The sequence below is a fragment of the Borostomias antarcticus genome (genome assembly GCF_949987555.1).
Source record: "Borostomias antarcticus genome assembly, chromosome: 22".
Taxonomy (NCBI): domain Eukaryota; kingdom Metazoa; phylum Chordata; class Actinopteri; order Stomiiformes; family Stomiidae; genus Borostomias; species Borostomias antarcticus.
In genome coordinates this window covers 8,341,973-8,354,130 of record NC_140255.1, presented here as the reverse complement: position 1 = coordinate 8,354,130, position 12,158 = coordinate 8,341,973, and the positions used below count along the sequence as shown (strand labels likewise).

The window sequence follows — 12,158 nt, the reverse complement described above, 5'->3', positions numbered from 1 at the left end:
ATATAAAGACCAAACGTGGCGTAATAATAAAGGAATGCACACATCCATACACTAAAGAAACGAATGAATAGGCCTAAATAAAAATATAGCCTACAATAAACATGAGCAAAGGAATACAAAAACACATTTTGGTTATTCATTTAATTTGTATAGTAATAGTTTAGCAAATAGAATTACAAAAGTAAATGCGAAATAAGTTTCTCGTTGGAATGAAAACATATTTACAAATAAATAAATAAATAGGCATGTACGAAAGGAAATGTATATAGGCTACGTGTGTATTTGCCTATTAATAGTGTTATTGTTATAACAATTATTATTAGCCTATTATTAGGTTATTACCCTTTCTTGAGTCTGGCAAATTGGGCCCAATATCGGTCCCCAAGAGTCTGGCAAATTGGACATTAGATCCACGTTTTTCTCTGGTGGCCATCCAAAGAAACTGAAGTAGCTCAAGAACATTAGGAATATTATAAATTATTATGTTTTTTAGGCTACTGTAGGCCTACTAGTAGGCTACCCTACTCAAACGGACTATAAACTCACATAAAGTCGTTATTCTAATGCAATTCGTGACATTCTCTCTTCGGACGGAGTAGGCTGTCAAGCTATGACTCCTTCTCAAATGTTACATTTGTTTAGAATAAGTCAAAACCTTCTGGGTGAACCTGAGGCGAAGTCATCATCTATCCTATAATAATGTCTACGTGAGAGCCTGCGTCTTGGCTGTGGAAGCCCGTCACCTGCGGTCACCCCTACATAGCCTACAGTGTGTCTCCTGTCTCCTCTCACGACCCGTCCTCTCTCCTGTCTCCTCTCACGACCCGTCCACTACACCCACAATACCCCGCGCTGGGACAAGATGGAAGAAAGCAGCGGCCGCAAGAGAACAATGTTTTGGCAATAAAACCTCCGAGGAGCGAATTAGGGAACAAAATACGAACCATTAACGCCAACCGCGGTCATGTGTAGGTAAGTGGGGAATTAAATTGACCTTCATTTCGGAATAATTGTTTAAGTATGTCGAGATATACTCGCTGGAAATATCGAGCAAATCCGACCCAGCAGGCGAGGGATGCACTCGGAGCCAGCATCATTGTTTCTGTCTTGTGGGCCACAATGCCAGGCTTCAGCCCCAGCTGGGTTAGCTTAGCTAGGCTAGCTAGCGTGCTAGCTTTCGCCGTGGCAGCTTGATTACAATAAATACAGATATGTGTTCACGGGGGCATTATCAGATTGCATGATGTGATCTAAAATGGACGCGTATCCAAAACACGTTTAGGATATTTTGTTAAACGAAGTTGGTATTATTTTGAGGTTACGTTAGCTAACAATAGAAAGCGATCTCATAAATAGAGCGCGCTAGCTAGCCTGCTAGCCTGCTATAGCTAGCCTGGTCTCCTGTAACGGGGATCAATCCCATTTCATTGCCCGGTTTGCTAACGTTAGTTGGCCATTTAAATGTGCTCCTCGCATAAATGGTTTGGGTATATATCGTTTTCATTATCTAGCTAACTAACGATAACCTATTTTAAAAAGCCGACTCATAAAAGAATATAGCCGTATACCTAGTTAGCACGTTTTAAGCGTATGTCGAATTGTAGCTAACGTTAGCTAACTAGCTAGTAATGTTAGTCAGCTGCTCCATCTTAATGCTCCATCTTCAAATGACCCGTTTTGATATGTCGAATGGCTTGACATATATAACTAGTTCCTGCTTTCCAACTGTGAAGTGAGGATGTGTTAGCTAGCTAGCACTAGATAAGTTCATGAAATATGGATTGCTGGCTATCGTTAGCTATACCAGCTGCCCTGTTTCTTTGTAGGCTAGCTAGTCTAGCTAGCTACTGTTTCTTTGTAGCCTGCTAGCTGCTAGCAAATGGTAGCTATGCATCACAAAAGCTCAACCGCTTTCCACTGAACCCTCAGTGTAACATTAACACCAACCAGCCAAATGGTCGATTAGAATAAACAGCTTTACATTTCCTCCAGAGACCTTCCTGGCAGCTGGCCTGCGCCACTCGAGTCGTCATAGTACTTGTGAATACTGGTGAATTATGGTTTGTTTGAGATGAGTTCATCGAAGCGTTTAATTTGATAGTTCGACCTCCCTGCCACATGCCTATTAACGTGAACTGGGTAATAACCAATGGATTGCAAACACAGAACAGTGTTAGCCACATAACATGTTAACTTTCCTACAAGCACTTTCCTTTTGGACCATGCATGCAGTACAAATAGGTGCTTTGCCCCAATCCAACACGTGATTTGTATATATTTCAATGGTGCTTAGATTGTGATATCTTTATTTAGGATTACACCACGCTAGCGGCATTCTATCTTTTCCAGAGTTAACTGGTTATCAGGTCATTTTGAGACTTTAGACGAATATAGCCACAAAACTAACGACAATCCACAGCAGCACAAAGTGCCTCCCCAGAACCTTTATGTAGGAAAATAAAAGAAAATACGAATAATGTATAGCCAATTATGTCTGTTCTTTATTTTATTCATTTTCATCTTAGCAGAAGGAGCAGCACGTCAAAATCAAGATAACATTTTGCATGCTTTTTAGTGGACTGAGGCAGCGCCTGCAATGCTAATGTTTGGCCTACACGAGCATTTAAGGGAAGAGCCTCTGTGGTCATCTGCTTTGCCTGACATAAATGAGCCAATCATAAATTGATCAAGGAGAGGTTGAAGGGTTCAGAAAAACATGCCAGAGGACGGAGGCTAGCCTCCATCCGGATATTGGCCAGTTATTATCAAGTAATGTGCAGAGAGCGTGACATAACGTCATTGTTGTCTATGCTAATTTAGCTAGAGTAGCTATCCAATCACAAATGGTTGTGTGTAGTAGTCATGCTGCCAGGTGCTCCTTGCTAGCCATATTCTAGCATGCGTTTTGTATGCTGCTTGCCATTTAACTTTTTGTTTGTGCGTCATAACAGTGGTCTTAGTAAAATACCTCTAGTTTTTCAAGGTGACATGAAAAATTAGCATGGAGGGAAGGTGGTTCCATCCTGTTTTCACATTTTGATAAAGGTTAATCATTCTCTCTCTCTCTCTCTCTCTCTCTCTCTCTCTCTCTCTCTCTCTCTCTCCCTCCCCCCTCTCTCTCTTCTCTTTCAGAATATCCCCCTGCAGCCCCATCTAGTTTATCGGCCTGCCCCTGAACTAGCGAAACCACCATGAGTATTATCCAAGACAAGCTAGGCAACGAGTTTATGCGCAACGGGGGCATGGACCCCAACTTCTCCCCGGGCATGCTGGTGCTCAGCCACTTGCCACCCGTCACCAGCTTCACCCGTCTGGCCTCCCACACGGTCATGGGCGACATGTCCCAGGAGATGATCCTGAAGAAGGAGCGGGACTCACCCCCCGGCCACGGCGCCCCCGGCGGCTACCTCCACAGCATGGGCATCAAGCAGGAGAGGATGAGCGAGCTGGACTACCGCCTGCCGCTGTACGGGGCCGGAGGGGGCGGCGGCGGCGGGGGCTTGTGCGGGGGAGGGAGCGCGGGGAAGGGCCACGAGCTTCTGGACATGTCCTTCGGCAACCACCACCACAACCACCAGAACATGCTCCTGCACGACCTGAGCCTCAGCAACGTGAGGAGCCTGGGAGAGCCGGTGAGGGGGATGCACAGGGCGCGTGTGGGTGTTGGTAGTTCATGGTTGTTGTTTGTGTGTTGTAGTTCTTAGTGTGGACAGCCCCGCGGCTGATATCGACACCAGTACAAGGCCCTGTAATTAAGAGTCTCTTATGCCATGCCATTTCCGAGACATTTTTCATAGTTTTGCATTCATGCACGACACCTTTGTGCCTTTAACTTTGGCTGTCCTAAGTTACATTTTCATGCCATTTTCCTTTTACCGTCCTTCATTCAGTTTAACGTGTGTCTGTGTCCTCAGATGTCTGTAAGACCAGGAAAAGAGCCAAGAGAGTCCTCAGGGAGACGGGGACGCAAGAGCAACGGGGACGGACAGGGGGGCAAGGCCAGAAGAAAACGAGGAGAAGCTGCCAAGGTACCGTAGAACCACAGACCATATTACACCAAGAAGCAGGGCCCTCTTTTTCCCACAGACCAGATTACACCAAGTAGCAGGGCCCTCTTTTTCCCAGGCGTACAAAACGCACACAGATTGTGTCCACATCGTTGCGAATCGTTTGGCAGGCGGTTTCCCCACCGTTTCAGAAAAGGGGAAATATAACATTTGTCACTCTGATCATCTCTTTACTTCACAATGCATATTCAGGGTTCCCACTGTTGACCTATTTTCCAGTCATGGAAAAAAAGGTGAAATGAGAGAAGGTCAAATGTCCTGGAAAATCTTGTTCTGTTAAATCATTCTCCTATTTGCTATCTGAGAATGAACTACAGTAGAACCTCAGAGATCTGAACGTATCAGAGGGGCATTCGAATCTCTGAAATGTTCGTAACTCTGAAAGTGACGTCAAAATACACCAAATTTACAAAATATATTTATTTTGTTTAGACTCAGAATAAATAAACAGATACCCTCTATAGCAATTGGAAAGGCATTGAAATTGCAATGAAATAACCAACTATACTTGCGTTTTGTGCTAGTCATTTTTTCACATTAAAGTAAAATGTTACATTTGACGGCTACTTCAGTTTTTTTTTACACCCTTTAAGTTGACCAGTTTTTTACACCCTTTAAGTTGACCAGTTTTTTTTTACACCCTTTAAGTTGACAGGACTTTTGGGATCTGTGATGTTAGAATCTCAGGTTCAGCTGTACTAGGCTCCATTAGAAGTTAGGCTCAGGACCATCAAAGTTGATGTAGTTTATGGACGAGAGTATTTTGAATCGCCTGATCTCTCTGTGATGTTGCGGAAACGCTGTGAACACGTCACATGGTAGCGCACGTCACATGGTAGCGCATGCAGGTTGGGTGCAGTATGCGGTTTGGCTCAGAAGCACTTGTCATTTAATTTTTTTTTATCATTACACCCCGACAGCAATCAATAAATGAAGTGAGGACACTAAAATGAAATCAATCTGTGGAAGTCGCAGGACTGTAATAAGTGCGTCCAGTCATTTTGAGTTGACAACTTGAAATGATTGGATGTCTTACCTACCTGTCAACCTACCTACCTGCCTAGCGGGTGTCAGTCATTTGTTTCCCCCCAGTTTGAAGGAGTGGCTTTGGACGGAGGCCTGAAGGGAGGGGTGGGGATTTTGTTGGTTGCATTTTTCAAAAAAAAAATCCTAAAAGTCTAACAGGAAATCACAAACTGGATACTGCACCTTTAAGTGTCTGAAACTCTGAATAATCTAACTGTTTATGTTCTAAACGGTTAAATCATGTTAAATTAGTTGGCATGTTTGGTTCAGTTGCAGTTCAATGTTGGGCATTGTTGCGAGAGTTGGATAATAATGAATGGGATGCAGGGGTCAAAACAATGAATGGGAGCCCAACTGTATGAGTCAAACCCCGGCTAAATACTGACTAATGGTACTTTTGTTTTACTTCGCTAGCATTGTCTCTTCAAACACAATGCGGCATTGTTAGGGTAAAATGGACCACAACATGACATGTTTAACTTTTGGAGCAGTAGCTCACAGTGGGTGTGATTAGCCTGCACTTAATATTCCTACTAGTATAGGTGTTAAGTCTGGTGCTATGAACTGATAAGACATTGGCCATTAGTAATCCTATCAAACTGCTGTTCAGTCTAGATTTGTCATTATGCAAAATTGTAGGCAACTCTTATGTTGATGACAGAATACTATTAAAAAAATATATAATAACAATATTAAAACAGCATTAAACCAAGGCAAGAAATAACTTGTCTAATTGTAGGACTGAGTGACAATGTCAGGAAGGCAGTGTGAGCTCAAGAATGAGTTGAGTTGACCCCTAGTTCAGGGACTGACTAGGGATGAGTAGACCCTCAGTTCAGGCACTGACTAGGGATGAGTAGACCCTCAGTTCAGGCACTGACTAGGGATGAGTAGACCCCCAGTTCAGGCACTGACTAGGGATGAGTAGACCCCCAGTTCAGGCACTGACTAGGGATGAGTAGACCCCCAGTTCAGGCACTGACTAGGGATGAGTAGACACCCAGTTCAGGCACTGACTAGGGATGAGTAGACCCCCAGTTCAGGCACTGACTAGGGATGAGTTGACCCCCAGTTCAGGCACTGACTAGGGATGAGTTGACCCCCAGTTCAGGCACTGACTAGGGGGACTAGCAGATGTGCAGCCCTTGTGGCAGAGTGCCACTGACATAGTGTAAGTTCTGCAAGAGGAACATGGTATATGGCGCAATCCCTGTCTGTCATACCAGCTAGATCAACAGTGAAAAGGTCCTGTAAAATGATCTCTAGAAAAAGAGTAGGAACCCCAATAGTTTAATAACCCACACAGGTGTAGGCAGTCTACTCTGTAGTGTAGCATGTTAACCTCTAGATCTCCACTGCAAGACAGACCAGTGCATTTTCTGACGATTAAATAGTGTATAAGTCATTTAATGGCATGTTATACATGGTTCTAATAGTGATGTTAACCAGACGTAGACGTGTAATGTCTTCAGCCCAATCTGCCCCTCTCCTGCCCCCAGGCCATGCTGCTGGACGGGGCCGGCCTGTCTCCCAGCTCTAAGCCCCACATCTGTGAGCACTGCAGCGCCGCCTTCCGCAGCTCCTACCACCTCCGCCGCCACGTCCTCATCCACACAGGTGAGAGACTCTTGGTGCTTCAGGGCGACGCAAGCCATGACTCACCTTTGATCGGACGGTTGACGCTTAATCAGAGTTTGACATGTTTCATGAAGAGTTTTGACATGTTTAATCTGAGTTTGACATGTTTCATGAAGAGTTTCGACATGTTTAATCTGAGTTTGACATGTTTCATGAAGAGTTTCGACATGTTTAATCTGAGTTTGACATGTTTCATGAAGAGTTTCGACATGTTTAATCTGAGTTTGACATGTTTCATGAAGAGTTTCGACATGTTTAATCTGAGTTTGACATGTTTCATGAAGAGTTTTGACATGTTTAATCTGAGTTTGACATTTCATACTCCATTTTTTTCTTTGGCAAAAACAAATTTAAACCGTTTTATTTTTGAATGACACCCGTGTGTTCATTAATTAACATGAAGAGTGGGTGATTGTATTTTTGATCGCACAGGTGAGAGGCCTTTCAGGTGTAGTCAGTGTAATATGAGCTTCATTCAGAAGTACCTGCTCCAGCGACACGAGAAGATCCACAGTGGTGAGTTCCAGTGCTTTTGGTTATTCTGTTGTAATGTTGCCATGGTATTGTATAAAGTCTCAACTGCATCAGTCCTACAGCGCAGTGGGGAATTAATTTGGCTAGGTAGACTTAAAAGGCAGACACTGATGAAAATCTAACTTTCTGAAATTGATTATAAATTTAACACAAATTCCTAACCCTATGTAAACATTAATTTTACTGTAATTGTTTAAGCCATCTTTTATTTGAGCGAGTAGCCTATTCCAACAGTGTAGAATCCTACATTAGAACCACTTTGCTGTTGGCCAATTGTAATACACATCTACGCCTATGTTCACTAGAGTGTCGGCATGTCTTTTTACCTTCACCTCAGCAAAATGGCCGTTCGCTAGATTTCTTTGATTCAGCAGCGGCACAGGAAGCTCTGCTTCACGTCAGTACTGTTTCCTGTCTGCAGGAGAGAAGCCCTTCAGCTGTGACCAGTGCAACATGCGCTTCATTCAGAAGTACCACATGGAACGCCACAAGAGGACCCACAGTGGAGAGAAGCCATATCGATGCGATACCTGCCAACAGGTACATTGTAATTCCATGATGCCGATATTGTGACCATGATGCCAATATTGTGCGTTAAACACTATTGTTAAACACTAGAGAGCAACATAGTGGAGAATCTTTGCATAGTAAACTGTTCTCTGCCTCTGACCTCATATACATCCCTCTCTCTGCCTCTGACCTCATACATCTCAACGTCATCGTACGTCCTTCCTGTGTGCAGTTTTTCTCGAGAACAGACCGGTTATTGAAGCACAAGCGGACCTGTGGAGAAACCATGAAGATCCCGGACTCGGACCTGCTGGAGCTGGGCGAGGGGGAGGGGGGTCAGGGCAGCTACTCACTCACTCAGGGAAACGCGCCGGCCACTTCAGGACGCAAGAGGGGCAAGTCCAAAAATGCAGCTGAAGGCGGCGAACGCAAGAGGAAGAAGGCCGCCGCCGCCGCTTCCTCCGCGGAGATGGCCCGCAGCCTGGGCCTGGCGGACTACGGCATGGACCACCACCCCTCGGGCTCCGGCGCGCAGGGCCGCACCCCCAAGCTGGTCTTCAAGAAGGCGGGCCGCAAGGGTCTCGACAAGGGCCTCCTGTCCATGGAGGACGGAGCGGGGTCCTCTTCCTCCTCCCTCCACGGGCCGAAACTGTCCCAGAAGCCCGGCGCCATGGACCACATGGGGGGCTCGGTCCTAGACGGCATGGGGCTCCTCCACGGCCCCGGCGGAGGCGCCAAACAAGGCCCTGCCCCCACCACCAGCAGCAACTACGACGACGCCATGCAGTTTGTGAAGAAGCGACGCTACCTCCAGGCGGCCAACCATGACTACGGGGCCAGCTCCATCCACATGGCGGGCCACAGCGGCGGCGTGATCCAGGGCTCGCTGGGGCCTGAGCCCACCCTGGCCATGCTCGACCCCTCGCCGCTCGACATCAAGCACGACAAGTCGGGCATCCCCGACGAGGTGCTCCAGAGCCTGCTAGACCACTACAGCCACAAGCCGGACGGGGCGCACCACCACCACCACCACCACCACGACCACGACGACGTGACCTTCGACCTCTCCGACCACCCGCACCACGTGGACCTCCAGCCCGCCGCCCCCGTCACCCCCGAGCTGGAGGACGACTCGCCCGGCGGCGGGGACAAGACGGTGGTGATGAGCGAGTACTCCAAGTTCCTGCTGCAGGCCCTGGAGCGCACCAGCCACAGCGGGCCCTTCCCCAGCCTGGGGCCCAGCGGACCCTTCCCCACCCTGCTGTCCAGCAGCTCCAGCCCCACGGGGCCCCTCTTCTCGGACAAGCACGTCTACACCACGTCGCCGCTGGAGTGCAGCTACCCGCCGGCTGTCTCCTCCCCGCTGCCCAACTCCTCGTCCTCGTCGTCCTCCTCCAAGAGTCACTACGGCATGCTGGTGGGCTCGCCCCCCCAGCCCAGCTACCACCTCAGCAGCCTGGAGGCCGCCGCCCACCAGCAGCTCACCCCCTCGCAGGAGCTGACGGAGCAGCTGGAGAAGCAGCACTCCCCGGGCTACCCCGCCCTCCCGCCGCAGGAGCTGACGGCCCCCGGGGCCCCGAAGGAGCAGCAGGGCAAGAGCGGCGGGAGCAACGGGGGAGGAGGTGACGCCGCCGCCAACAACGGCTCCGGCTTCCCGCTGGCTCCTCCCCAAGACCTGGTCCCGTTGGGCGGGGGGGGGCCCAAGGGGGCAGACCTGCGGGCGCCTTACCAGATGGAGAACTTCGCCCAGGCCTTCGGCTCCCAGTTCAAGTCGGGCCGCCGCACCCCCCTGAGCTACGGCTCGGACTCGGGGGCGGAGGTCGACCACCGAATACGGACCCCCGTGTCAGAATTCTCAGGGTTTACCAGTTTGTTAGCTGATGTCAGTGAGACAGTTAGTACAGGATCGAAAACCCCCACAAGCCAAAGTTTCAGGTAAGGGTTTGAGCAGGTGAACTACGTGCCGGGTGTTATTTTAATATTGTTCGTGTCCCTATAACTCTCTTCATTTTGTTCATGTAGCGAGTTTTTTTTATTTTTTAAACACTGCCATTAAGTTGATATAAAACTCTACCAGGGAAGGTCTTTCAAGGCTTCAAATGCAATTTTGTAATATTCTCTTTTTTAATCTGTATTTAGTCTTTTTATTTTGTTAGTGTAGTTGGTATATGAACGTAAACGTAGATTTAAATGTAATTTAAACCAGAATTAGGGATAACGATGAACTGGCTTAATTATTTTTTTTTTCTGTGAAACCTTGTGTTCCAATCATCACTCTTGTAAAGTAATAATGAATGATGTTGATAATTTCAGTAATAATGAAGTTTGTGGCAGGGAAAGCCCCAGAATTCAAATGGCAAAAAAGTATATATTGTCTGTTACAAGAATCGTATAACTCAGGAAATAGGCAAAATTGTGTAATAAGGGGATTTTGTACTATGACATGCAATTAGGACACTTTTAACAGGTGTACTTGGAGACTACAGTTTAGTTTCTTTCTTACTCCTCAAAGACGACTTAAGTTAATGATCTTCCTGTTCCGTTATGTTGACAAGGCTTTTCCACTACGTGTAGAGATTACGGTACTCCTGTGTAAATGTGAAAACGTAAAACACACACAGACACGGATCTTTCGACCAGACTCATGGCACGTACAGTGGGACCTGGACTGAAAGAGGTTTGAACCCGAGTCCGTCTCTTTCTATCCAGAGTTCTGTGAAGCCTGTGCTGTCCTGGCGTCCCACTGTGCGCTGTCACGACTGACTCACGTCAAAGCAGTCCTCCCAGGGCCTACCTCAGCGTGAGCACGTGTCTTACAGTGAATCCAATGGGCCCTCGGCCTTCTACTATTTTATCATTACCTTGTGCTACTTCTCCACCTTTTTTCTACTCCACCCCTAGTTCCCTTTACTTGTCAATGGAATCAAAACAAGCACTTTTTTTTTTTTTTTTACAAATCGTCATAGAAAACAAAAACAACCAATACAGTTACAGATGCACCAATTATTTTATATCAGGAGAAAACTGTGAACAGGGATGGGATGGGGATGATGGAGTTATTTTTTATCCGGAGTCTTAAACAGGTGTGTACAGGCATGACTGTGGGCATTTGGGGTGGGGTGGGGTGGGGGGGGGGGGGGGGGGGCTGAATTGTTGTAAAATCATAATGATTTTCCATAACTTTTGTTACACAATTTTCTGAAAGTACCTCTTTGTATTCAAGTTCTTTCAAAAGGGGGCAGATGCTGGAACCCTGCGTTTTAATCCCACAGTTGAATTTGACTGCTGGATGCAACAAACTTTCTAATTTATTTTTTTCCGATGCAACAACAGAAATACTTCACTGGACCTAAATCGGTTTCTAGCCCAGAGAATCAGGAATAATGCAGAAAATCGCTTCCTTGATACAAGCTTGAAGTTATGGCCTGGGCTTCAAAATGCAGTCCCTGAATCTTGCAAGAAAAAAAACAATGGCCTTCTTTGTCTTCCAGGGCTAAAGCCATTCTGTCCCAGCAGCCAGGGTTGATATTTAATTTAATTCATTTCCTGTGTGCCCCCTCCCCTTCTAATGTTTGTTAGCTCCACAGCCAAGAGACTTTGAAGCTGCTCAGATCACAGGAAACACAAATGGACTGACTGGCCACTTCACCCTGAAACACACTATGCTTTTAAAGAAAGAGAGAGATGGAGAGAAGAAAAAAAGGATTGACCTAAATATACCTCATATCACTTTGAAGCGTAAGAAAGCAGGGACACACGTTTCATGTATGTAGTGGAAATATTTGTAGTATAGGTTAAACATATTGTATCATGTAACACTGCTTGTGTTTACAGTTATAGAGAGCAATTGAGTCATTGAAATGCAAATGTATTATTATTATTTTTGTCTGTTAATCATTCACACCAAGCAGTGTTGCATTCTAGATGCGTCATAGAACTTTAATTTCTGCTGTTATATCCCTTATTTTTGTTACTTGCCATAATGTGTTTTGATATGATCTCTAGAAGGATATTGTTTACAAAAATGTACAAAAACACTAAAAATGTGTGTTTTCAATTTTGAGTTTCCTTCGATATGCATGATATGAAGTTTTTGTATGGCTTTTTTCTGATTGTCACCGCAACACCAAATTGTTGTAGCAGATGGCTCCTATCCCTCGTCTTTTGTTCTAGACCCTTGTGATATGAGTTTATAAACTGATTAGAGAAGCCAATAAAACATTTTGTTACAAAAATGCCCACGCCTTGTGCTTCCAAGTTAAAACAGTGACGGCTGATGTCAGCTTCAGGTTTTGGCAAGTTCTGATGTTTACTGCAGACGCCGTTTTCCTGCTTGGACACGTTAGAGAACGTTCATTGTGTAACGTAGGCCTAAACTCAAAC

General features: G+C 46.0%; 1 protein-coding gene across 1 annotated transcript; it reads left to right on the top strand.

Moving 5' to 3' along the window:
- The first annotated feature begins 864 nt into the window (after positions 1–864).
- Positions 865–9,756, top strand: znf281b (zinc finger protein 281b). Its single transcript, XM_084455977.1, has 7 exons — positions 865–972; positions 3,133–3,632; positions 3,915–4,028; positions 6,593–6,710; positions 7,164–7,247; positions 7,687–7,805; positions 8,008–9,756. Exons 2-7 carry the CDS (start codon positions 3,192–3,194, stop codon positions 9,712–9,714), a joined length of 2,583 nt encoding a protein of 860 aa, XP_084312103.1. The 5' UTR covers positions 865–972; positions 3,133–3,191; the 3' UTR covers positions 9,715–9,756.
- The last annotated feature ends 2,402 nt before the right edge of the window (positions 9,757–12,158 follow it).

What these genes read in the sequence shown, in the direction of transcription:
- znf281b (XM_084455977.1), top strand. Translation starts at nt 3,192, where the DNA reads ATGAGTATTATCCAAGACAAGCTAGGCAACGAGTTTATGCGCAACGGG. An exon ending in TGAGGAGCCTGGGAGAGCCG is followed by an intron (nt 3,633 to 3,914) that starts GTGAGGGGGATG and finishes CTGTGTCCTCAG; the next exon opens with ATGTCTGTAAGACCAGGAAA. An exon ending in CCACGTCCTCATCCACACAG is followed by an intron (nt 6,711 to 7,163) that starts GTGAGAGACTCT and finishes TTGATCGCACAG; the next exon opens with GTGAGAGGCCTTTCAGGTGT.